The sequence below is a fragment of the Malania oleifera genome, chromosome 13 (assembly GCF_029873635.1).
Source record: "Malania oleifera isolate guangnan ecotype guangnan chromosome 13, ASM2987363v1, whole genome shotgun sequence".
Classification (NCBI taxonomy): domain Eukaryota; kingdom Viridiplantae; phylum Streptophyta; class Magnoliopsida; order Santalales; family Ximeniaceae; genus Malania; species Malania oleifera.
In genome coordinates, this window is record NC_080429.1 from 20520904 (window position 1) to 20548795 (window position 27892).

General features: G+C 34.1%; 2 protein-coding genes and 1 pseudogene across 2 annotated transcripts; all 3 read left to right on the plus strand.

Annotated features, from left to right (window-relative positions):
* Positions 1 to 472: 472 nt before the first annotated feature.
* On the plus strand, positions 473 to 856 carry LOC131146753 (14 kDa proline-rich protein DC2.15-like). Its single transcript, XM_058096525.1, has one exon. The coding sequence runs from the start codon at positions 473 to 475 to the stop codon at positions 854 to 856; it is 384 nt and encodes a 127-aa protein (XP_057952508.1).
* An 11314-nt stretch (positions 857 to 12170) lies between these two features.
* LOC131146754 (14 kDa proline-rich protein DC2.15-like) lies at positions 12171 to 12554 on the plus strand. The gene has a single exon (XM_058096526.1). It carries the CDS (start codon positions 12171 to 12173, stop codon positions 12552 to 12554), a length of 384 nt encoding a protein of 127 aa, XP_057952509.1.
* An 11315-nt stretch (positions 12555 to 23869) lies between these two features.
* On the plus strand, positions 23870 to 24254 carry LOC131146755 (14 kDa proline-rich protein DC2.15-like; annotated as a pseudogene).
* The last annotated feature ends 3638 nt before the right edge of the window (positions 24255 to 27892 follow it).

Here is a 27892-nt window from a genome sequence, read left to right on the forward strand (position 1 = left end):
GTGCATGGGTGTCATGAGAGATCTCAAATCATATATTTTATGGGTGAGAATTTGCATTTTTTTTTTTTATAAGCACTTAAATAGCCAGCTATTCAATACAACAATAATACCTAGCTAAAATAAAAATAAATTTTTTTTCTACACATTTTCGTTTAAATAACAAATTTAATTGTATTAACATGATTGAGCACATGCACACAATACCAATGACTATTTTTAATTAATACATGCATCCAAGTTGTTGATGAGCACGATCATTTATTAGCTATCAAATACAACAGAGCAATGGTTGCTTGATTAAAATAAAATAAAATTATTCTCTATGACTTTTAAATTGTAGGCAAAGCTAAATTGTGCTTTATTTTATTAACCAATCCACCATAATTATACCCTATAAAACTCCAGGCTAACCCATCAAACCACCTCATAATCTCTCATTCTCTAGCTAGCCAGTATCAAATTGTTTGCAGACATGGGTTCCAAAACCTCCTCCATTACCTTTTTCCTTACCGTGAATCTCCTCTTTTTTGCCCTAGTTTCAGGACAATACTGTGATCATACTTGCACTCCTTCAGGTGTCCCAGCAGGACGAACCTTAACTTGCCCTAGAGATACCTTGAACCTAGGAGTGTGCGCAAATCTGCTCAATGGGTTGCTTGGGATTGTCCTTGGCGCTCCACCCACTACTCCATGCTGCAGTTTGATTGCTGGCTTGGTTGACCTTGAGGCCGCGGTTTGCTTGTGCACTGCTGTTAGGGCCAACTTGTTGGGCATTAATCTGAACATCCCACTTTCGCTCGGTTTACTTCTCAATGCTTGTGGTAAAGCTGCACCGTCTGGCTTTGTTTGTGCTTAACAAGCAAGTGAGCTTCCTATTTTTGGCTAGCTATAGTAATGGCATAATAACATGCCATAGCTAGTGATGATACCTAAGTGGGTTGTTATTTTTTTTTTTTCCTGATTGTTATTGTGAGTGCGAGTGGTTGATTTGAATAATTAAGTCTTCAAAATTGTAAGACATTGTTTGTGATTTTATATGTATTCTTGTACTCATCAAATTTGATAAGTTTAACAAACTATATTATTTTTTTTATTATTTGCATGTGTGTGTATGTATCATTAGAGTCAGCCATGCAAGAAATATCTTATTGTTAATTCAAGGGGTTTACACCCCTTTAATAGAAGAAATGCGTGCCACAATTAAAGGGTTAATACTAGTTTTGTAAATTAGTATAAAAATTGGTGATTAAAGTGGATTCATCCATCACCATCTTTTGCATTTTCAATGTATTAGAGGATAATTCATATTCATATTTTACCATGATTAACTATTGTTGGTGTGCTGCAATCCCTCTCGCTCTTCATCTAGCTAGGTTATCATACTAATGATAGAGCCTTGACAAGTGCTAGCTACTGATTTACTTTTCTCTTTGATTCGGCTTTTTTTTATTTTGTGCTTAATTAAGTAAGAAAAGTTTTTGTTTTTTGGCTAGCTATATCAATGTTATAATGACATCCAAAGCTAGTATTGCTGTCAAGAGTGTTAAATTCAATGCTCTCTTGATTAAATGATCAGAGTTTGAGTCATGAGAGTTGTGACTTTTCATTTGAGATGTATAATACCTTGGTATTTAAGTGGAGAAAAGGTAGAGGGATGAACAAATTATTTTGATGGATTAGTTAAGTATCAAATGGGTTTCAGAGACCATCATTTAAAAAAAAAACTAATAATGATATTAAGTGGATTGCTTGTTTTCCTATTTGTTATTATTAGTTATGTGGTCGGTTTAAATTATTAATTCTCCCAAATTGCAAGGCAATGTTTGTATTATCATATATGTATTTTTGTACTCGTCAAGTTCGAGGAGCTTTTAAACAAGGTATCTTGTTTTTTGTTACATGTGTATGTGTAGTCATGCCATTAATGAAATATCTTACTATTAATTTCAGGATTTGCACCTCTTTAATAAAAGAAATGTGAACCACAGTTAAACGATTTGAACTAGTTTGAGAGATGAGACATACAAAGGTAGCAGTTGAAATGAACTCAACAATGATTGTTCAACATTCGCCCACTATCCTACAATCACGGAATAAAAAAGAATTTAAGAGATACTATTGATTTCCTAAAATCTCCTTTAATACTTAAGTTAATGTTGAAAATAGAATATAATTAACAGTAAAATATAGTTTGGATGGGAGAATACTTCTCTCTATATCCTCCTTTCCTTAGGTTCATTTTAAGAAAATTTAATGACGAATTTATTTTGGGAGTTACTTTTGGTATTACGAGGAGGTAACTTCTTCATAATGGCGTGAACATCGCGAGGAAAGTTCACAAATGCTTGGCATTGCTCCTTCTGTGCATGTCGTTTGCAATTCACATAATTCGATGTCTGAACTCTAAAGGGGTCTTTATTGAGAGTAAATCTTTTTCCCTAACTTTTTTGCATAAGGATTTTTTGAATTTTCCTTTGAAGTATATATCAAACCTTTTTATTTTAAATTTATTTTCCAAGTCAAAACTCCAAAAATAGAGATTCTTCAGCGAAAAACAAGGATGTCTAAGGCCCGTTTAGAACTAAAAAAATATTAAGGAAAGGAAAATATCAAAGAATTCTCATTTTCATGTTTGATTATCAAGAAAAATGAGAAAAAAAATAAAGAAATATATCAAATTTATAAATAAAAATTTGATATTAGACATCATTAATATTTAGTTTTTTCTAATTTTTAATCATATTAAAATAAAAATTTAATTTTTAATAATATCTAATAGAGAAAGAAAATATAAGGGAAAATGAGTCTTCTCATTCTTCTCCTTTTCTTTCCTTTCCCCTCATAAAATTCTTGATCCAAACAGATCTAGAAAATAAAAGAAAGAAAAAAAAAAATACATAAAGTTTGCCAAAATTCAAAAAGGGCATTCTTCTCCCCTCCATCTTCTAGTTTTACTACTTATAAAACTGCACCACTTGCACACACGTACACACCTAGGTCGGCCTAAAGTCTGGGTGAACCCTAAACCCAATGTGGGCCTCGTTTTCATTGGAGGCCCAATAGGTGGCCTAGTGTTCATAGGTGGCCTAATGCAGGCCTTAGACTCAATTAAATGTCCGATTTGGAGCTCTTGTATCTCATTGGACCGTTCACTAATTTCAGGCCTGTCGTTTAGCTGGCGGCTTAATTTAGAGGACTTGTTTGTCACTTAATGGCCCAATAGGGCCTTTCATTGCATTTTAGGCCCAAGTAGACGGCATGTTTCACTGGGCTCCTAGGGGTGGGGGAACTTAGCCCACCTTAACAAGTTGCACTCACACCCTCATATATGGATTAATTGCATGTTGCCTTTTAAAAGAAATCCTGAATTGGTAAACTTACTTTTTTTTTTTAATCATCAATCGACTTTCGTTAATCGTAGGGCACAACTTATTAACATATAAACAAAAATTGGGTTGGCTGAACGTCCAACTGATGCACAGAAGCTAAGTCTACATTTCGAACTTTGCCTTGATCAGCGAGACCTGTGGGCGGATGACGGTGATCCGTAAGTTTGGTGCCACACCAAGGGGGTCCGAAGGGTTTGTTGGTGGCTGGAGTTCCTATGTAATAAAAAAAAATTGAACAATTTTAATTCTTGACAATTTTATATAAAAGTAAACCAAATTGGAAGATTAAATCAAAGTTTTTATGTACTATTCATTAATGTATTTCTCCTATTGTCAAATAAAATTGTCAAACATATATATATTTTAAGAAGGGCAGGACCTCCATTCATTTATTGATAAACCCTCACTTTTGACGGAGCAATACCGTGGTTACAAGATATTTAAAGAGAGAAACAAAAGACAGACCTTTAAAGGTCTCCCAAATAACAACACCAACATCCAGACAAAATAAGATTACAAAACCAATCAAATCAAAACAAAGTAAGGACCTACAAAACAAATATCACGCAACAAAACAAACAAAAGATAAATAACATAAAGTATAGACCAAAACCAATAGGAAATCAGCTAAATATACCTCAAATAAGCCGTCTCCATCTTCTCCAATTTATATAACTCATTGATAACTCTAGGGAGTTGACTACTATTTGTAAACAACATATTCCTCCCCCTAGCACCTTAATGAGCCAAGACATCTACCATTTTATTTCCTTCTCTATACCAATGCTTTATCAAAAAGCCTACTCCCTCCAATAAACCAATCAACTGCTCCCAAAAATCTCATAAATACCACAAGGAGCACCTCCTTTTTCTTATCCAATTTACAACAATCTTCAAATCACATTTAATATCAATGCTAGTATGGCCCAAATGTTTGCAAATCTTTATTCCTTCTAACACAGCTCTCAATTCAGCTTCATTATTTGAACAAGAACTAAAATATTTTGAAAACCAAACATAAAAGTACCTGTATGGTCTCTAAGGATGCCACCACCACCCGCCGGCCCTGGGTTCCCCAAACTGCTTACGTCCAAATTTAGTTTCAACCTCCTTTGCCCCAGTTTTAGCCATCTCTGCATAGTTTTACTTCTTTTATTCACTGTTTGCACTTTCAGATTCTGTAATATTCGAAAATCAGCATCCTTTAACTGAGTCAATCCTATCATGTTCCTGCTCAAAACCCCCACCCAATACTTAATGGAACACCACACATCTGAACTATTCTCCAATTTCCCCTCTATTCTAGCTTTACATCCCCTTCTCCACAACCTCCAAACTACTAAACAAGGAATCAAACCCATCAATGATCCCAATTGAGAAAATCTGGAAGTCCTATTAAACCACATTTGGACTCTTTCTTTCCAACTTTGTTGTCTAAGGAAAGGAACACCAACCTCCACCGAAACCTTCCTCCAAACCTTAGTAGCAAAGTCTCCCCTATTTAACACATGCTCTATATCTTCAGGCTGCCTCATCTCACAACAATTACACGCTGAAGCCAGAGAAACCCCCACCCTTCTCACCCTTTCATCAACTCTTAAACACCCAAAAGCGGCCTTCCACATGCATATAGCAATTTTCTTCGGTAACCATTTATTCCAAACCCATTTTGCACACTCAAACATTGGAGCTCTAACTCTGATAACATCCCAAGCGGACTTTGTATTAAAACAACCATTCTTTTCCGGGAGTCAAAGCAGTATGTCCAAAGAGTTTCTAAGATTTCCCACCTTTTCCATCACTTCTTCCTCTTTATTAAACCCCAATTTTATCTGCAAATTTTCCACATCCCACGCATTATTGATAACCAAATTTTTAATTTGAGATGAGAATGTGCACCATCTAGACACTCTGCAACCAAAGGTCCCAAATCTAGAAACTTATCATACCTTAAATTTACATCTCCTTCTCTAACCTTCCACTTAGATTTACTTAAAAGTTCAGGCATACCCTGCAGAACTTTCCTCCAAAAGGAAGAATCCGATCCATAAGGTCTGCAAAGTGAAATGTGTCCTCCGTTCACATATTTAGCTCTAAAAAATCTAGCCCATAAAAAATTTTGAGTTAATAAATGCTAACCAAACTTCATGAACAAAGACCGTTGCATTTCCGAATGTCCCTAACTCCTATGCCCCCCCTCCTTTATAGGAACACACAATTTCTTCAAAGCCCTCCATTTTATTTTTTCTTTTCCATCCTTAAAACCCTAGAAAAAAGAAGCAAACATACCTTGTATCTTTTTTAACACCAGTTTTGGGATATTTAGAACAGCTAACAAATGCAATGACATACTCGACAACACATGTCTCAACAAAACAAGACGACCTCCTTGAGACAATAGTCTACTTTTCCAGCCCTCAACTCTCTTACTTATTTTTTGAATTTAACGGGTCCAAATGACAGCCGTTCAATTTACCATCCACTATTGGCACACCCAAATACGTAAAAGGAAATTTACCCTCACTAAAACCAGTTTCTTGAATAATTTCTCCATTTTCTCAGAACACCCAACTTCTTGAGAAAAAAATAGCTGATTTATCTTTATTCACCCTTTGGCCAGTCTAACTTTCATACTCCTTAATCACCTCCATTATTTGTTTAATGGATTTTTTTTCCAGCATTAGCAAATATAACAACATCATTCGCATACATTAAATGTGATATAATAGGTGCACCACACGGATGTGCAAACGGTAAAATCTTCTTCTCAGACATCCTTTTTTGAACTAATTTAGAAAAAAACTTCTTCCATGATGATGAAAATATACGACGACAATGGATCCCTTTGCCTCAAGCCCCTTTTTGACTTGAAAAACCTCTATACGTGCCATGCATCATGACAAAAAACCAAGGGGTAGAAATACAATTATGAATCAACTTACAAAACAAGTCTGGGAAAACCAAAAGCATGAAAAATCTGGTCTACCACCTGCCACTCTACTCTTTCATACGCTTTGCTCATATCAAGCTTTAGCATTATATTACCTCCTCTCACCCGCCTATGTAATAATTTTGTCATCTCTTGAGCAAGCGTTATATTTTCAAAAATACTCATCCCTTTCACAAAAGCACCTTGTTCTAAAGATATTAAATCACTCATCACCAACGAAAGCTTACCAACAAGGATTTTGGAGAAAATTTTATAGATTACATTACAGAGGCTTATCGGGCGAAATTTATCAAACAATTGAGGATCCTTTGCTTTAGGAATAAGCACTATGTAAGAGGAAAAAAAAAAAAATCGAGGCAACATATCACCTCTGAAGAATTCTCTTACTGCAACCCTCACATCATTTTTAATTATCCTCCAACAGGTAATATAGAAAGAAGACCCAAATCCGTCCGGTCTCGGGCTATTATTCACGGAAATAGAAGAAATAACTTCATAAACCTCCTCCTTAGTCGGTCCTTCCCTAAACCGACCTATAGCCTCCTCAGAAACCATCGGATGGATAAGACCGTCTAGATTTGACCTTCGCACATAACTATTTTGCCTCAAGAATTGCTCAAAATAATTTACAGCTTCATCGTGAACCATCTGCATATTTTCCAACATCGAACCATTAGGGAGCACCATTGAATTTACACAAGAGTTATGCCTTTTTTGTGTAATCACAGCATGAAAAAACTTTGAATTCTGATCACCATCAATCAACCATTTCAATTTTGCTTGCTGAACCAACCTAGCCTCTTCCCTTTTATACCAAACCTCCAATTCAGCCTTAGAAACAATGAACTCTTCTTCAACTGATTCCGAGTACTCTGTCTTTAGTAAATTCTCAAATTTTCCACCCTTTCCTCCAACTCTTGAATAAAACCACCAACACGCCCAAAAATTTGTTTATTCCACACCCTAAGTTTTTGTTTTAACCTTTTCAATTTACCCGCCAATTTACACAATCCTGAATCTGCCGCAATGTGTTCTTTCCAAGACATTTCAACCAATTCCAAAAAATCCCCATACAACGTCCACATGTTTTGGAACCTAAAAGGCGTTGGCCCATACCTCTCCATATTCGTACACAGCTGTAAAATGATAGGAGAATGATCTGAAGTATTTCTTTTCAACAAAGATGTTTTAGCTTCACTATAATTTATAGAAAAAATATTATTAATCAGCACCCTGTCCAGTTTCGCCCAACTTCTGATCAAACCTTGCTGGCCGTTACACCATGAAAATTAACTTCCTTCAAATTTGAGATCCAATAAACCACATCTATAATACAGCCATTGAATTCAGCCATAGACGAACCCAAGCGAGGTCTACCTCAAACCCTTTCCTCATCTGACCGAATTACGTTAAAATCCCCCATAACAACCCAAGCCACATCAAAACTCGACAGCCCCTGAAGCTGTTCCCATAACTCTCTTCTCTCAATATGATAACATTTGACATATACAAAAGTAAGAAGCAAAGGGCCTCTATCCTCTGTTAACAAAACTGTCACACATTGATTAGAGGCACCCACCCAATCCACTTGAACATCCTCTTTCCAGAACAGCCAAATCTTCCACCTTCCTCTACACCTATGCGGCTTGTCGTCTTCCTCGTCGCGAAACTCCCAACTCTGTCGTCGTTCTCGACGTCGGTTAGAGAGCAAAACAACAACCAACGTCGTCGTCATGGAACAGCGCTCCAGGCCGTCGTCGTCTTACTCCTCGCGACGACGGCTCCTCATCGCAAAACTCCCAACTCCGTCGTCGTTCTCGATGTCGACTAGAGAACAACACCTCACGGACACCCAACAAATCAACGCCATCGTCACGGAACAGCGCCGTCGTCGTCTTCCTCATCGCGATGGGGGCTAGGGTTTCACCAGACTAACATTGCAACCAGAGCACTTCCTCGTTGCATCAGCGTCATATTTAATAGGTTCTTCTCAAAAAATGGAAGCACACCCAATAAATGCATAGCTTGGCAAATGGATTAACTGCATGCTCTTTTTAAGAAAAAAGATATTTCAAATTTTTTCGATTTAATATTTTAGTACTTTATCCAAGATTCGTGTGCATCCGGTGCACACACTTTTGGTTGACAAAAAGAAAAAAATACATAAGTTTTAATATTATTTTTTAAAATTACTTAATGAAATTGAATTGAACAATTGATTTTCGTGATAGAAGAAGTAATAAATATAAAAATTATAAAAATGCCATACACAATTTGATTTTACAATTATTTCTATTATACTTTTTGTGATAATATTTTTTTGTTAATTTCGTAAAACATGAGTGTTGTACAATACTTTAATTCTAAATAATAAAATTTTATGCATTGCCTGGGTCTCTATGTCGTCTTGACTTTGAGTTTCAATATGGATTAATTTGGCAATTAAAAAAATTGATTTAAATAATAATTATGTCATTTTGTAACCATGATGGGGCACTTCATAGGGTTTTTGTTGGTATAGTGCGCCAAATTTTAGTTAACAATTTGTTCCAAATTGTTGAATACAATAGTAATGATCATTACAAAACAATAGATACTTGAGAATAAGGGACATAACACCTACCTGTTGTCTTGTACTCTTTCAATCTTTAAAATGAATTCCGATGTCCCTAAGTATGATGCTCTAGTGCTTGTGGAATGCTCTGTTCTTTGAATTGTATTGCTCAGGGAATTGCTTTGACTATTGCCCCTATGAATTGCTTTGATTTGCTATGGAAATCCTCTAACTATTATCTTTTTGTCCTTCTTTTGCTCCTTTGATGATATATCTCTTCGTATTCTCTGATATGATTTTTTCTCTTTGATTCGATTTTTTTCTTTGCCTCCATTTGCTTTTCCCGAACCTCAATTGATAAGCTCAAGGAGACATTTAATTTTAACCTCTAACCAATTCTTATTAACCGCTAACCTCCAACCTATCAATTTAATTTCTTTTTGTTCCATGGAGACAAGCATGTGTGCAGTATTCCAAGACTCCATTCATTTATGTGGTATTTTAACTTTTTTTTTTTTAAATATTTTTTCTGATGTATTCTTTTTGTATTTTTATGGTGTATTTCCCTTTTTATATTTTTTCTTTGTTGTATTCTTTTTTTTTTTTGTATTTTTCTGATATATTTCTAATTTTTTTTTTTTGCCTCTGTTGTGTCTCTTTTCTGCTGTAAATGTACACATGGTATAAATGAAAGAAATTCCTTTTGTTATAATTTCCTCCTAGAAAAAATGAGGTGTCTACAATGGTTAGGTTAGATTGGGCTAGGATGGTTAAGTTAAGTGGACTTGTGGTGACTTGGGCTGGGTGTCATGGGTTAAGCCCAGGTGGGCTGGTTAAGCCCACGTGTCTACAATTTAAAAATTGTGAGGTGCCGCAACAGTGAAGTTAAAAAAACAAGTGTCTAGCAGTGTGTGAAGAAAAAGTATTGTACAATCTTCATCAACTCGACGATCGGAAGGTTTTTTGTGATCCGATTTTGCTAAAATTTGGAGAGCAAGTTTGAGATTTGTTGACCTTTAATCTGGACAGTGGGGATCTATTTCATAGTTTTGGAGGACCTGATTTTACAGTATTGACGGTAACTGTGCTTGGGTGACTTCTTTCCGCCCATTCTTATTTTATCATAATTCCTTTGGGAATCCGTTTTGCTCTAAGTTTGTGAGTTTTTTTGGTGAGATTATTGCTGTGATTTTTTGCCTAGATTATAGTGAAAATTTTATTGGGTCTTATAGGCCCCGTGGTTTTTACCCCTCACAATGGAGGGGTTTTCTACGTTAAAAATCGTGGTGTTCCTATTGTAGTGTGTGATTTATTATTATTATTGTTGGTTGCTTATTTTTGCTTGTCATAGATTTAATTTTGGAAAAGATTTATCCGCTGTGCTAGTTGTCTTGTTACTTTCCTAACAATTAGCTCAATGGTGTAGGGGACCCTGTGGAGTTGAACGGTGGCATGAAATATCTTGGTCGTATTTGAAAACAAAAATAAATTAAAAAATTGATGATTTTTTGGTTTTATTTTTTATTTTTTATTTTATAAAAATTTAAAAATTTCATGTCATCTTTTATTTTTCAGTTTTTATCTTGTTTTTTAATTTTTAACGGTTTTTTAAAATTTTATTTTCTAGTTTTATACGAATATAAAAAAACAAAAAGAATAAAAGTTTTGCAATTTTTTGTAATTTAAAAATGGAAAAATTAAACCTTCACAACTGAAAAATGTCTTAGTTATTTTAAAAAAAATGAATGAATTTGGAAAATATGACTAACAAAAAATCACTGATCTATTTGCAAATTGAAATAACCCAGATCTATTTTTTAAAGGCCTTTGTAGACTTAATAATACATTTTCTTAAATAAAATAGTTGTTGCTGTAATTTTTGCCAAAGCAAATATACAAGATTCACTTTTAGCATGTGAACCTTTTTCCCTTATTGCATATCAAGTCATATATATGCTTATTTTTTAATATCTTTATTTATTTTCTCTTAAAATAATTATATGATATAAAAAAGAATTCTCGACAAATAAAAGGTAGATTTCTTTATAATTCATGAAATATAGAAGATTAAAGATTCTATGGCCAATAAGATTCAATAGACACAAATAAAAAGAGATTAGACTTTAATAAAAAGAGAGAAACTCCATTTTGAGTAACTTTTTTTAGGAGAAATTATACATGGGACCTTCCTCTCCACGTGTCCATGTGTCTGTTTCCTTAATTATATACTTATTGAAAATGAGTTCCTCTTTAATATTAATGAATGTAGAACCAATTTTTCATTTGTCTAACATTAAAGAAACATCCATACGAACACGTGGAGGAGGAGGTCCCGTGTATAATTTTTCATTTTCTAGCTCATGGATTTTGAAAGGCTTCGTAGAATCTAAAATTTGGAGAGTTTGTGATCAACGATAAAGTTTGTATTAAGCAGGATGAAGTTCAATCAAATTCTTTCGAGAACTTTATGATGAAGCATTGGATTGGAGAACCAAACCAAAAAATCTTTTTTTAATTAGCTGCATTCGAAAATTAGCAAATAATTAGAAAGTCCATTTACAAAAGTAGAGGCGTGGAATGCAATATTATCTTTGAATGGGGACGTTGCGGCACTCCCCACGTACATTATGGTTATTTTGAGTCAATGATTATTTTTTTAATTTTCTAAAATTCTCTATATCTATTTATTTTTTCTAATAATTAAAATTTTAGAATAATGAAACTGTTCTTATTTTTTATTTTTTAATTAAGAAAAATCAGAGGAATAGACTTGTGGGTTTTGAAAAACTGTTTTGTGTTAATCAACGTGCATGGGTGTCATGAGAGATCTCAAATCATATATTTTATGGGTGAGAATTTGCATTTTTATTATTATAAGCACTTAAATAGCCAGCTATTCAATACAACAATAATACCTAGCTAAAATAAAAATAAATTTTTTTTCTACACATTTTCGTTTAAATAACAAATTTAATTCTATTAACATGATTGAGCACATGCACACAATACCAATGACTATTTTTAATTAATACATGCATCCAAGTTGTTGATGAGCACGATCATTTATTAGCTATCAAATACAACAGAGCAATGGTTGCTTGATTAAAATAAAATAAAATTATTCTCTATGACTTTTAAATTGTAGGCAAAGCTAAATTGTGCTTTATTTTATTAACCAATCCACCATAATTATACCCTATAAAACTCCAGGCTAACCCATCAAACCACCTCATAATCTCTCATTCTCTAGCTAGCCAGTATCAAATTGTTTGCAGACATGGGTTCCAAAACCTCCTCCATTACCCTTTTCCTTACCGTGAATCTCCTCTTTTTTGCCCTAGTTTCAGGACAATACTGTGATCATACTTGCACTCCTTCAGGTGTCCCAGCAGGACGAACCTTAACTTGCCCTAGAGATACCTTGAACCTAGGAGTGTGCGCAAATCTGCTCAATGGGTTGCTTGGGATTGTCCTTGGCGCTCCACCCACTACTCCATGCTGCAGTTTGATTGCTGGCTTGGTTGACCTTGAGGCCGCGGTTTGCTTGTGCACTGCTGTTAGGGCCAACTTGTTGGGCATTAATCTGAACATCCCACTTTCGCTCGGTTTACTTCTCAATGCTTGTGGTAAAGCTGCACCGTCTGGCTTTGTTTGTGCTTAACAAGCAAGTGAGCTTCCTATTTTTGGCTAGCTATAGTAATGGCATAATAACATGCCATAGCTAGTGATGATACCTAAGTGGGTTGTTATTTTTTTTTTTTTCCTGATTGTTATTGTGAGTGCGAGTGGTTGATTTGAATAATTAAGTCTTCAAAATTGTAAGACATTGTTTGTGATTTTATATGTATTCTTGTACTCATCAAATTTGATAAGTTTAACAAACTATATTACTTTTTTATTATTTGCATGTGTGTGTATGTATCATTAGAGTCAGCCATGCAAGAAATATCTTATTGTTAATTCAAGGGGTTTACACCCCTTTAATAGAAGAAATGCGTGCCACAATTAAAGGGTTAATACTAGTTTTGTAAATTAGTATAAAAATTGGTGATTAAAGTGGATTCATCCATCACCATCTTTTGCATTTTCAATGTATTAGAGGATAATTCATATTCATATTTTAACATGATTAACTATTGTTGGTGTGCTGCAATCCCTCTCGCTCTTCATCTAGCTAGGTTATCATACTAATGATAGAGCCTTGACAAGTGCTAGCTACTGATTTACTTTTCTCTTTGATTCGGCTTTTTTTTATTTTGTGCTTAATTAAGTAAGAAAAGTTTTTGTTTTTTGGCTAGCTATATCAATGTTATAATGACATCCAAAGCTAGTATTGCTGTCAAGAGTGTTAAATTCAATGCTCTCTTGATTAAATGATCAGAGTTTGAGTCATGAGAGTTGTGACTTTTCATTTGAGATGTATAATACCTTGGTATTTAAGTGGAGAAAAGGTAGAGGGATGAACAAATTATTTTGATGGATTAGTTAAGTATCAAATGGGTTTCAGAGACCATCATTTAAAAAAAAAACTAATAATGATATTAAGTGGATTGCTTGTTTTCCTATTTGTTATTATTAGTTATGTGGTCGGTTTAAATTATTAATTCTCCCAAATTGCAAGGCAATGTTTGTATTATCATATATGTATTTTTGTACTCGTCAAGTTCGAGGAGCTTTTAAACAAGGTATCTTGTTTTTTGTTACATGTGTATGTGTAGTCATGCCATTAATGAAATATCTTACTATTAATTTCAGGATTTGCACCTCTTTAATAAAAGAAATGTGAACCACAGTTAAACGATTTGAACTAGTTTGAGAGATGAGACATACAAAGGTAGCAGTTGAAATGAACTCAACAATGATTGTTCAACATTCGCCCACTATCCTACAATCACGGAATAAAAAAGAATTTAAGAGATACTATTGATTTCCTAAAATCTCCTTTAATACTTAAGTTAATGTTGAAAATAGAATATAATTAACAGTAAAATATAGTTTGGATGGGAGAATACTTCTCTCTATATCCTCCTTTCCTTAGGTTCATTTAAGAAAATTTAATGACGAATTTATTTTGGGAGTTACTTTTGGTATTACGAGGAGGTAACTTCTTCATAATGGCGTGAACATCGCGAGGAAAGTTCACAAATGCTTGGCATTGCTCCTTCTGTGCATGTCGTTTGCAATTCACATAATTCGATGTCTGAACTCTAAAGGGGTCTTTATTGAGAGTAAATCTTTTTCCCTAACTTTTTTGCATAAGGATTTTTTGAATTTTCCTTTGAAGTATATATCAAACCTTTTTATTTTAAATTTATTTTCCAAGTCAAAACTCCAAAAATAGAGATTCTTCAGCGAAAAACAAGGATGTCTAAGGCCCGTTTAGAACTAAAAAATATTAAGGAAAGGAAAATATCAAAGAATTCTCATTTTCATGTTTGATTATCAAGAAAAATGAGAAAAAAAATAAAGAAATATATCAAATTTATAAATAAAAATTTGATATTAGACATCATTAATATTTAGTTTTTTCTAATTTTTAATCATATTAAAATAAAAATTTAATTTTTAATAATATCTAATAGAGAAAGAAAATATAAGGGAAAATGAGTCTTCTCATTCTTCTCCTTTTCTTTCCTTTCCCCTCATAAAATTCTTGATCCAAACAGATCTAGAAAATAAAAGAAAGAAAAAAAAAAATACATAAAGTTTGCCAAAATTCAAAAAGGGCATTCTTCTCCCCTCCATCTTCTAGTTTTACTACTTATAAAACTGCACCACTTGCACACACGTACACACCTAGGTCGGCCTAAAGTCTGGGTGAACCCTAAACCCAATGTGGGCCTCGTTTTCATTGGAGGCCCAATAGGTGGCCTAGTGTTCATAGGTGGCCTAATGCAGGCCTTAGACTCAATTAAATGTCCGATTTGGAGCTCTTGTATCTCATTGGACCGTTCACTAATTTCAGGCCTGTCGTTTAGCTGGCGGCTTAATTTAGAGGACTTGTTTGTCACTTAATGGCCCAATAGGGCCTTTCATTGCATTTTAGGCCCAAGTAGACGGCATGTTTCACTGGGCTCCTAGGGGTGGGGGAACTTAGCCCACCTTAACAAGTTGCACTCACACCCTCATATATGGATTAATTGCATGTTGCCTTTTAAAAGAAATCCTGAATTGGTAAACTTACTTTTTTTTTTTAATCATCAATCGACTTTCGTTAATCGTAGGGCACAACTTATTAACATATAAACAAAAATTGGGTTGGCTGAACGTCCAACTGATGCACAGAAGCTAAGTCTACATTTCGAACTTTGCCTTGATCAGCGAGACCTGTGGGCGGATGACGGTGATCCGTAAGTTTGGTGCCACACCAAGGGGGTCCGAAGGGTTTGTTGGTGGCTGGAGTTCCTATGTAATAAAAAAAAATTGAACAATTTTAATTCTTGACAATTTTATATAAAAGTAAACCAAATTGGAAGATTAAATCAAAGTTTTTATGTACTATTCATTAATGTATTTCTCCTATTGTCAAATAAAATTGTCAAACATATATATATTTTAAGAAGGGCAGGACCTCCATTCATTTATTGATAAACCCTCACTTTTGACGGAGCAATACCGTGGTTACAAGATATTTAAAGAGAGAAACAAAAGACAGACCTTTAAAGGTCTCCCAAATAACAACACCAACATCCAGACAAAATAAGATTACAAAACCAATCAAATCAAAACAAAGTAAGGACCTACAAAACAAATATCACGCAACAAAACAAACAAAAGATAAATAACATAAAGTATAGACCAAAACCAATAGGAAATCAGCTAAATATACCTCAAATAAGCCGTCTCCATCTTCTCCAATTTATATAACCCATTGATAACTCTAGGGAGTTGACTACTATTTGTAAACAACCTATTACTCCCCCTAGCACCTTGACGAGCCAAGGCATCTGCCACTTTATTTCTTTCTCTATACCAATGCTTTATTGAAAAGCCTACTCCCTCCAATAAACCAATCAACTGCTCCCAAAAATCTCATAAATACCACAAGGAGCACCTACTTGTTCTTATCCAATTTACAACAATCTTCAAATCACATTTAATATCAATGCTAGTATGGCCCAAATGTTTGCAAATCTTTATTCCTTCTAACACAGCTCTCAATTCAGCTTCATTATTTGAACAAGAACTAAAATATTTTGAAAACCAAACATAAAAGTACCTGTATGGTCTCTAAGGATGCCACCACCACCCGCCGGCCCTGGGTTCCCCAAACTGCTTACGTCCAAATTTAGTTTCAACCTCCTTTGCCCCAGTTTTAGCCATCTCTGCATAGTTTTACTTCTTTTATTCACTGTTTGCACTTTCAGATTCTGTAATATTCGAAAATCAGCATCCTTTAACTGAGTCAATCCTATCATGTTCCTGCTCAAAACCCCCACCCAATACTTAATGGAACACCACACATCTGAACTATTCTCCAATTTCCCCTCTATTCTAGCTTTACATCCCCTTCTCCACAACCTCCAAACTACTAAACAAGGAATCAAACCCATCAATGATCCCAATTGAGAAAATCTGGAAGTCCTATTAAACCACATTTGGACTCTTTCTTTCCAACTTTGTTGTCTAAGGAAAGGAACACCAACCTCCACCGAAACCTTCCTCCAAACCTTAGTAGCAAAGTCTCCCCTATTTAACACATGCTCTATATCTTCAGGCTGCCTCATCTCACAACAATTACACGCTGAAGCCAGAGAAACCCCCACCCTTCTCACCCTTTCATCAACTCTTAAACACCCAAAAGCGGCCTTCCACATGCATATAGCAATTTTCTTCGGTAACCATTTATTCCAAACCCATTTTGCACACTCAAACATTGGAGCTCTAACTCTGATAACATCCCAAGCGGACTTTGTATTAAAACAACCATTCTTTTCCGGGAGTCAAAGCAGTATGTCCAAAGAGTTTCTAAGATTTCCCACCTTTTCCATCACTTCTTCCTCTTTATTAAACCCCAAAATTCTCTGCAAATTTTCCACATCCCACGCATTATTGATAACCAAATTTTTTAATTTGATATGAGAATGTGCACCATCTAGACACTCTGCAACCAAAGGTCCCAAATCTAGAAACTTATCATACCTTAAATTTACATCTCCTTCTCTAACCTTCCACTTAGATTTACTTAAAAGTTCAGGCATACCCTGCAGAACTTTCCTCCAAAAGGAAGAATCCGATCCATAAGGTCTGCAAAGTGAAATGTGTCCTCCGTTCACATATTTAGCTCTAAAAAATCTAGCCCATAAAAAATTTTGAGTTAATAAATGCTAACCAAACTTCATGAACAAAGACCGTTGCATTTCCGAAATGTCCCTAACTCCTATGCCCCCCCTCCTTTATAGGAACACACAATTTCTTCAAAGCCCTCCATTTTATTTTTTCTTTTCCATCCTTAAAACCCTAGAAAAAAGAAGCAAACATACCTTGTATCTTTTTTAACACCAGTTTTGGGATATTTAGAACAGCTAACAAATGCAATGACATACTCGACAACACATGTCTCAACAAAACAAGACGACCTCCTTGAGACAATAGTCTACTTTTCCAGCCCTCAACTCTCTTACTTATTTTTTGAATTTAACGGGTCCAAATGACAGCCGTTCAATTTACCATCCACTATTGGCACACCCAAATACGTAAAAGGAAATTTACCCTCACTAAAACCAGTTTCTTGAATAATTTCTCCTTTTCTCAGAACACCCAACTTCTTTGAGAAAAAAATAGCTGATTTATCTTTATTCACCCTTTGGCCAGTCTAACTTTCATACTCCTTAATCACCTCCATTATTTGTTTAATGGATTTTTTTCCAGCATTAGCAAATATAACAACATCATTCGCATACATTAAATGTGATATAATAGGTGCACCACACGGATGTGCAAACGGTAAAATCTTCTTCTCAGACATCCTTTTTTGAACTAATTTAGAAAAAAACTTCTTCCATGATGATGAAAATATACGACGACAATGGATCCCTTTGCCTCAAGCCCCTTTTTGACTTGAAAAACCTCTATACGTGCCATGCATCATGACAAAAAACCAAGGGGTAGAAATACAATTATGAATCAACTTACAAAACAAGTCTGGAAAACCAAAAGCATGAAAAATCTGGTCTACCACCTGCCACTCTACTCTTTCATACGCTTTGCTCATATCAAGCTTTAGCATTATATTACCTCCTCTCACCCGCCTATGTAATAATTTTGTCATCTCTTGAGCAAGCGTTATATTTTCAAAAATACTCATCCCTTTCACAAAAGCACCTTGTTCTAAAGATATTAAATCACTCATCACCAACGAAAGCTTACCAACAAGGATTTTGGAGAAAATTTTATAGATTACATTACAGAGGCTTATCGGGCGAAATTTATCAAACAATTGAGGATCCTTTGCTTTAGGAATAAGCACTATGTAAGAGGAAAAAAAAAAAAATCGAGGCAACATATCACCTCTGAAGAATTCTCTTACTGCAACCCTCACATCATTTTTAATTATCCTCCAACAGGTAATATAGAAAGAAGACCCAAATCCGTCCGGTCTCGGGCTATTATTCACGGAAATAGAAGAAATAACTTCATAAACCTCCTCCTTAGTCGGTCCTTCCCTAAACCGACCTATAGCCTCCTCAGAAACCATCGGATGGATAAGACCGTCTAGATTTGACCTTCGCACATAACTATTTTGCCTCAAGAATTGCTCAAAATAATTTACAGCTTCATCGTGAACCATCTGCATATTTTCCAACATCGAACCATTAGGGAGCACCATTGAATTTACACAAGAGTTATGCCTTTTTTGTGTAATCACAGCATGAAAAAACTTTGAATTCTGATCACCATCAATCAACCATTTCAATTTTGCTTGCTGAACCAACCTAGCCTCTTCCCTTTTATACCAAACCTCCAATTCAGCCTTAGAAACAATGAACTCTTCTTCAACTGATTCCGAGTACTCTGTCTTTAGTAAATTCTCAAATTTTCCACCCTTTCCTCCAACTCTTGAATAAAACCACCAACACGCCCAAAAATTTGTTTATTCCACACCCTAAGTTTTTGTTTTAACCTTTTCAATTTACCCGCCAATTTACACAATCCTGAATCTGCCGCAATGTGTTCTTTCCAAGACATTTCAACCAATTCCAAAAAATCCCCATACAACGTCCACATGTTTTGGAACCTAAAAGGCGTTGGCCCATACCTCTCCATATTCGTACACAGCTGTAAAATGATAGGAGAATGATCTGAAGTATTTCTTTTCAACAAAGATGTTTTAGCTTCACTATAATTTATAGAAAAAATATTATTAATCAGCACCCTGTCCAGTTTCGCCCAACTTCTGATCAAACCTTGCTGGCCGTTACACCATGAAAATTAACTTCCTTCAAATTTGAGATCCAATAAACCACATCTATTAATACAGCCATTGAATTCAGCCATAGACGAACCCAAGCGAGGTCTACCTCAAACCCTTTCCTCATCTGACCGAATTACGTTAAAATCCCCCATAACAACCCAAGCCACATCAAAACTCGACAGCCCCTGAAGCTGTTCCCATAACTCTCTTCTCTCAATATGATAACATTTGACATATACAAAAGTAAGAAGCAAAGGGCCTCTATCCTCTGTTAACAAAACTGTCACACATTGATTAGAGGCACCCACCCAATCCACTTGAACATCCTCTTTCCAGAACAGCCAAATCTTCCCACCTTCCTCTACACCTATGCGGCTTGTCGTCTTCCTCGTCGCGAAACTCCCAACTCTGTCGTCGTTCTCGACGTCGGTTAGAGAGCAAAACAACAACCAACGTCGTCGTCATGGAACAGCGCTCCAGGCCGTCGTCGTCTTACTCCTCGCGACGACGGCTCCTCATCGCAAAACTCCCAACTCCGTCGTCGTTCTCGATGTCGACTAGAGAACAACACCTCACGGACACCCAACAAATCAACGCCATCGTCACGGAACAGCGCCGTCGTCGTCTTCCTCATCGCGATGGGGGCTAGGGTTTCACCAGACTAACATTGCAACCAGAGCACTTCCTCGTTGCATCAGCGTCATATTTAATAGGTTCTTCTCAAAAAATGGAAGCACACCCAATAAATGCATAGCTTGGCAAATGGATTAACTGCATGCTCTTTTTAAGAAAAAAAGATATTTCAAATTTTTCGATTTAATATTTTAGTACTTTATCCAAGATTCGTGTGCATCCGGTGCACACACTTTTGGTTGACAAAAAGAAAAAAATACATAAGTTTTAATATTATTTTTTAAAATTACTTAATGAAATTGAATTGAACAATTGATTTTCGTGATAGAAGAAGTAATAAATATAAAAATTATAAAAATGCCATACACAATTTGATTTTACAATTATTTCTATTATACTTTTTGTGATAATATTTTTTTGTTAATTTCGTAAAACATGAGTGTTGTACAATACTTTAATTCTAAATAATAAAATTTTATGCATTGCCTGGGTCTCTATGTCGTCTTGACTTTGAGTTTCAATATGGATTAATTTGGCAATTAAAAAATTGATTTAAATAATAATTATGTCATTTTGTAACCATGATGGGGCACTTCATAGGGTTTTTGTTGGTATAGTGCGCCAAATTTTAGTTAACAATTTGTTCCAAATTGTTGAATACAATAGTAATGATCATTACAAAACAATAGATACTTGAGAATAAGGGACATAACACCTACCTGTTGTCTTGTACTCTTTCAATCTTTAAAATGAATTCCGATGTCCCTAAGTATGATGCTCTAGTGCTTGTGGAATGCTCTGTTCTTTGAATTGTATTGCTCAGGGAATTGCTTTGACTATTGCCCCTATGAATTGCTTTGATTTGCTATGGAAATCCTCTAACTATTATCTTTTTGTCCTTCTTTTGCTCCTTTGATGATATATCTCTTCGTATTCTCTGATATGATTTTTTCTCTTTGATTCGATTTTTTTCTTTGCCTCCATTTGCTTTTCCCGAACCTCAATTGATAAGCTCAAGGAGACATTTAATTTTAACCTCTAACCAATTCTTATTAACCGCTAACCTCCAACCTATCAATTTAATTTCTTTTTGTTCCATGGAGACAAGCATGTGTGCAGTATTCCAAGACTCCATTCATTTATGTGGTATTTTAACTTTTTTTTTTTTTAAATATTTTTTCTGATGTATTCTTTTTGTATTTTTATGGTGTATTTCCCTTTTTTATATTTTTTTCTTTGTTGTATTCTTTTTTTTTTTTTGTATTTTTCTGATATATTTCTAATTTTTTTTTTTTGCCTCTGTTGTGTCTCTTTTCTGCTGTAAATGTACACATGGTATAAATGAAAGAAATTCCTTTTGTTATAATTTCCTCCTAGAAAAAATGAGGTGTCTACAATGGTTAGGTTAGATTGGGCTAGGATGGTTAAGTTAAGTGGACTTGTGGTGACTTGGGCTGGGTGTCATGGGTTAAGCCCAGGTGGGCTGGTTAAGCCCACGTGTCTACAATTTAAAAATTGTGAGGTGCCGCAACAGTGAAGTTAAAAAAACAAGTGTCTAGCAGTGTGTGAAGAAAAAGTATTGTACAATCTTCATCAACTCGACGATCGGAAGGTTTTTTGTGATCCGATTTTGCTAAAATTTGGAGAGCAAGTTTGAGATTTGTTGACCTTTAATCTGGACAGTGGGGATCTATTTCATAGTTTTGGAGGACCTGATTTTACAGTATTGACGGTAACTGTGCTTGGGTGACTTCTTTCCGCCCATTCTTATTTTATCATAATTCCTTTGGGAATCCGTTTTGCTCTAAGTTTGTGAGTTTTTTTGGTGAGATTATTGCTGTGATTTTTTGCCTAGATTATAGTGAAAATTTTATTGGGTCTTATAGGCCCCGTGGTTTTTACCCCTCACAATGGAGGGGTTTTCTACGTTAAAAATCGTGGTGTTCCTATTGTAGTGTGTGATTTATTATTATTATTGTTGGTTGCTTATTTTTGCTTGTCATAGATTTAATTTTGGAAAAGATTTATCCGCTGTGCTAGTTGTCTTGTTACTTTCCTAACAATTAGCTCAATGGTGTAGGGGACCCTGTGGAGTTGAACGGTGGCATGAAATATCTTGGTCGTATTTGAAAACAAAAATAAATTAAAAAATTGATGATTTTTTGGTTTTATTTTTTATTTTTTATTTTATAAAAATTTAAAAATTTCATGTCATCTTTTATTTTTCAGTTTTTATCTTGTTTTTTAATTTTTAACGGTTTTTTAAAATTTTATTTTCTAGTTTTATACGAATATAAAAAAACAAAAAGAATAAAAGTTTTGCAATTTTTTGTAATTTAAAAATGGAAAAATTAAACCTTCACAACTGAAAAATGTCTTAGTTATTTTAAAAAAATGAATGAATTTGGAAAATATGACTAACAAAAAATCACTGATCTATTTGCAAATTGAAATAACCCAGATCTATTTTTTAAAGGCCTTTGTAGACTTAATAATACATTTTCTTAAATAAAATAGTTGTTGCTGTAATTTTTGCCAAAGCAAATATACAAGATTCACTTTTAGCATGTGAACCTTTTTCCCTTATTGCATATCAAGTCATATATATGCTTATTTTTTAATATCTTTATTTATTTTCTCTTAAAATAATTATATGATATAAAAAAGAATTCTCGACAAATAAAAGGTAGATTTCTTTATAATTCATGAAATATAGAAGATTAAAGATTCTATGGCCAATAAGATTCAATAGACACAAATAAAAAGAGATTAGACTTTAATAAAAAGAGAGAAACTCCATTTTGAGTAACTTTTTTTAGGAGAAATTATACATGGGACCTTCCTCTCCACGTGTCCATGTGTCTGTTTCCTTAATTATATACTTATTGAAAATGAGTTCCTCTTTAATATTAATGAATGTAGAACCAATTTTTCATTTGTCTAACATTAAAGAAACATCCATACGAACACGTGGAGGAGGAGGTCCCGTGTATAATTTTTCATTTTCTAGCTCATGGATTTTGAAAGGCTTCGTAGAATCTAAAATTTGGAGAGTTTGTGATCAACGATAAAGTTTGTATTAAGCAGGATGAAGTTCAATCAAATTCTTTCGAGAACTTTATGATGAAGCATTGGATTGGAGAACCAAACCAAAAAATCTTTTTTTAATTAGCTGCATTCGAAAATTAGCAAATAATTAGAAAGTCCATTTACAAAAGTAGAGGCGTGGAATGCAATATTATCTTTGAATGGGGACGTTGCGGCACTCCCCACGTACATTATGGTTATTTTGAGTCAATGATTATTTTTTTAATTTTCTAAAATTCTCTATATCTATTTATTTTTTCTAATAATTAAAATTTTAGAATAATGAAACTGTTCTTATTTTTTATTTTTTAATTAAGAAAAATCAGAGGAATAGACTTGTGGGTTTTGAAAAACTGTTTTGTGTTAATCAACGTGCATGGGTGTCATGAGAGATCTCAAATCATATATTTTATGGGTGAGAATTTGCATTTTTATTATTATAAGCACTTAAATAGCCAGCTATTCAATACAACAATAATACCTAGCTAAAATAAAAATAAATTTTTTTTCTACACATTTTCGTTTAAATAACAAATTTAATTCTATTAACATGATTGAGCACATGCACACAATACCAATGACTATTTTTAATTAATACATGCATCCAAGTTGTTGATGAGCACGATCATTTATTAGCTATCAAATACAACAGAGCAATGGTTGCTTGATTAAAATAAAATAAAATTATTCTCTATGACTTTTAAATTGTAGGCAAAGCTAAATTGTGCTTTATTTTATTAACCAATCCACCATAATTATACCCTATAAACTCCAGGCTAACCCATCAAACCACCTCATAATCTCTCATTCTCTAGCTAGCCAGTATCAAATTGTTTGCAGACATGGGTTCCAAAACCTCCTCCATTACCCTTTTCCTTACCGTGAATCTCCTCTTTTTTGCCCTAGTTTCAGGACAATTACTGTGATCATACTTGCACTCCTTCAGGTGTCCCAGCAGGACGAACCTTAACTTGCCCTAGAGATACCTTGAACCTAGGAGTGTGCGCAAATCTGCTCAATGGGTTGCTTGGGATTGTCCTTGGCGCTCCACCCACTACTCCATGCTGCAGTTTGATTGCTGGCTTGGTTGACCTTGAGGCCGCGGTTTGCTTGTGCACTGCTGTTAGGGCCAACTTGTTGGGCATTAATCTGAACATCCCACTTTCGCTCGGTTTACTTCTCAATGCTTGTGGTAAAGCTGCACCGTCTGGCTTTGTTTGTGCTTAACAAGCAAGTGAGCTTCCTATTTTTGGCTAGCTATAGTAATGGCATAATAACATGCCATAGCTAGTGATGATACCTAAGTGGGTTGTTATTTTTTTTTTTTTTCCTGATTGTTATTGTGAGTGCGAGTGGTTGATTTGAATAATTAAGTCTTCAAAATTGTAAGACATTGTTTGTGATTTTATATGTATTCTTGTACTCATCAAATTTGATAAGTTTAACAAACTATATTACTTTTTTATTATTTGCATGTGTGTGTATGTATCATTAGAGTCAGCCATGCAAGAAATATCTTATTGTTAATTCAAGGGGTTTACACCCCTTTAATAGAAGAAATGCGTGCCACAATTAAAGGGTTAATACTAGTTTTGTAAATTAGTATAAAAATTGGTGATTAAAGTGGATTCATCCATCACCATCTTTTGCATTTTCAATGTATTAGAGGATAATTCATATTCATATTTTAACATGATTAACTATTGTTGGTGTGCTGCAATCCCTCTCGCTCTTCATCTAGCTAGGTTATCATACTAAAGATAGAGCCTTGACAAGTGCTAGCTACTGATTTACTTTTCTCTTTGATTCGGCTTTTTTTTTATTTTGTGCTTAATTAAGTAAGAAAAGTTTTTTTTTTGGCTAGCTATATAAATGTTATAATGACATCCAAAGCTAGTATTGCTTTCAAGAGTGTTCAATTCAATGCTCTCTTGATTAAATGATCAGAGTTTGAGTCATGAGAGTTGTGACTTTTCATTTGAGATGTATAATACCTTGGTATTTAAGTGGAGAAAAGGTAGAGGAACGAACACATTATTTTGATGGATTAGTTAAGTATCAAATGGGTTTCAGAGACCATCATTTAAAAAAAAAAACTAGTAATGATATTAAGTGGATTGCTTGTTTTCCTATTTGTTATTATTAGTTATGTGGTCGGTTTAAATTATTAATTCTCCCCAATTGCAAGGCAATGTTTGTATTATCATATATGTATTTTTGTACTCGTCAAGTTCGAGGAGCTTTTAAACAAGGTATCTTGTTTTTTGTTACATGTGTATGTGTAGTGATGCCATTAATGAAATATCTTACTATTAATTTCAGGATTTGCACCTCTTTAATAAAAGAAATGTGAACCACAGTTAAACGATTTGAACTAGTTTGAGAGATGAGACATACAAAGGTAGCAGTTGAAATGAACTCAACAATGATTGTTCAACATTCGCCCACTATCCTACAATTATGGAATAAAAAAGAATTTAAGAGATACTATTGATTTCCTAAAATCTCCTTTAATACTTAAGTTAATGTCATAAATAGAATATAATTAACAGTAACATATAGTTTGGATAGGAGAATCTCTCTATATCCTCCTTTCCTTAGGTTCATTCTATGAAAATTTAATGACGAATTTATTTTGGGAGTTACTTTTGGTATTACGAGGAGGTAACTTCTTCATAATGACGTGAACATTGGGAGGAAAGTTCACAAATGCTTGGCGTTGCTCCTTCTGTGCATAAGGATTTTTTGAATTTTCCTTTGAAGTATATATCAAACCCTTTTATTTTAAATTTATTTTCCAAGTCAAAACTCCAAAAATAGAAATTCTTCAGCAAAAAACAAGGATGTCTAAGGCCCCGTTTAGAACTAGAAAAATATTAAGGAAAAGAAAATATCAAAGAGTTCTCATTTTCATGTTTGATTATCAAGAAAAATGAGAAAGAAAATAAAAAATATATCAAATTTATAAATAAAATTTTTATTTTAGACATCATTAATATTTTGTTTTTTCTAATTTTTAATCATATTAAAATAAAAATTTTACTTTCAATAATATCTAATAGAGAAAGAAAATATAAGGGAAAATGAGTCTTCTCATTCTTCTCCTTTTCTTTCCTTTCCCCTCGTAAAAATTCTTGATCCAAACAGATCCTAATTGACTTTTTTTTTTTACATATCTAGAAAAGAAGGAAAATAAAATACATAAAGTTTGCAAAAATACGAAAAGAGCATCCTTCTTCCCTCCATCTTCTAGTTTTACTACTTATAAAACTGCACCACTTGTACACACAAACACACACGTACAAACCTAGGTGAACCCTAAACCCAATGTGGGCCTCGTTTTCATTGGAGGCCCAATAGGTGGCCTAATGTGGGCCTTAGACTTAATTAAATGTCCGATTTGGGGCTCTTGTATCTCATTGGATCTTTCACTAATTTAGGGCCGGTCGTTTAGAGGACTTGTTTGTCACTTGATGGCCCAATAGGACTTGTTTGTCACTTGATGGCCCAATAGGCCCTTTCATTTCATTTTAGGCCCAAATAGTCAAGATGTTTTACTGGGCTCCTAGGGGTGGGGAAACTTAGCCCCCCTTAACAAGTTGCACTCACGCCCTCATATATGGATTAATTGCATGTTGCCTTTTAAAAGAAATCCTGAATTGGTAAACTTACTTTTTTTTTTTTAATCATCAATCGACTTCCATTAATCCTAGGGCACAACTTATTAACATATAAACAAAAATCGGGTTGGCCAAACGGCCATCTGATGCACAGAAGCCGAGTCCACATTCCGGACTTTACCCTGATCAGCGAGACCTGTGGGCAGATGACGCTGATCCGTAGGTTTGGTGCCGCACCAGGGAGGTCCGAAGGGTTTGTTGGTAACTGGAGTTCCTATGTAATAAAAAATAAAAATTAAACAATTTTAATTCTTAAAAATTTTATATAAAAGTAAACCAAATTGGAAGATAAAATCAAAGTTTTTATGTACTATTCATTAATATATTTCTCCTATTGTCCAATAAAATTGTCATACATGTTTGACTTGTAAGAAACATATTTAACAGGCTCTTTCAAAAAATGGAAGCACACCCAATAAATGCATAGCTTGGTAAATGGATTAAATGCATGTTCTTTTATGGAAAAAGGATATTCCAAATTTGTCGATTTAATATTTTAGTACTTTATCCAAGATTCATGTGCATCCCGTGCACACACTTTTGATTGACAAAAAGAAAAAAAAAAAACATAAGTTTTAATATTATTTTTTAAAATTACTCAATGAAATTGAATTGAACAATTGATGTTCGTGATAGAAGAAGAAATAAATATAAAAATTATAAAAATTCAATACACAATTAAATTTTACAATTATTTCTATTATACTTTTTATGATAATATTTTTTTTTGTTAATTTCGTAAAGCATGAGTGTTGTACAATATTTTAATTCTAAATAATAAAATTTTATGCATTGCCTGGGTCTCTATGAATAATATGAAAATATATAGGGATAAAATAGATCGTCTTGACTTTGAGTTTCAACATGGATTAATTTGGCAATTAAAAAAATTAATTTAAATTATTATTATGTCATTTTTTAACGATGATGGGGCAATTTCACAGGGTTTTTGTTGGTAAAGTGCACCGAATTTTAGTTAACAATTTGTTCCAAATTGTTGAATACAATAGCAATGATCATTACAAAACAACAGATACTTGAGAATAAGGGACATAACACCTACTTGTTGTCTTGTACTTAGAGGCGGCTCTGCCCTTAGGCCATTAAGGCAGCCGCCTAGGGCTCCCAAATTTTTGGGGCCCCTCAATTTTTGTTTAATATAATAATATATTTTTAGGGTCCCAA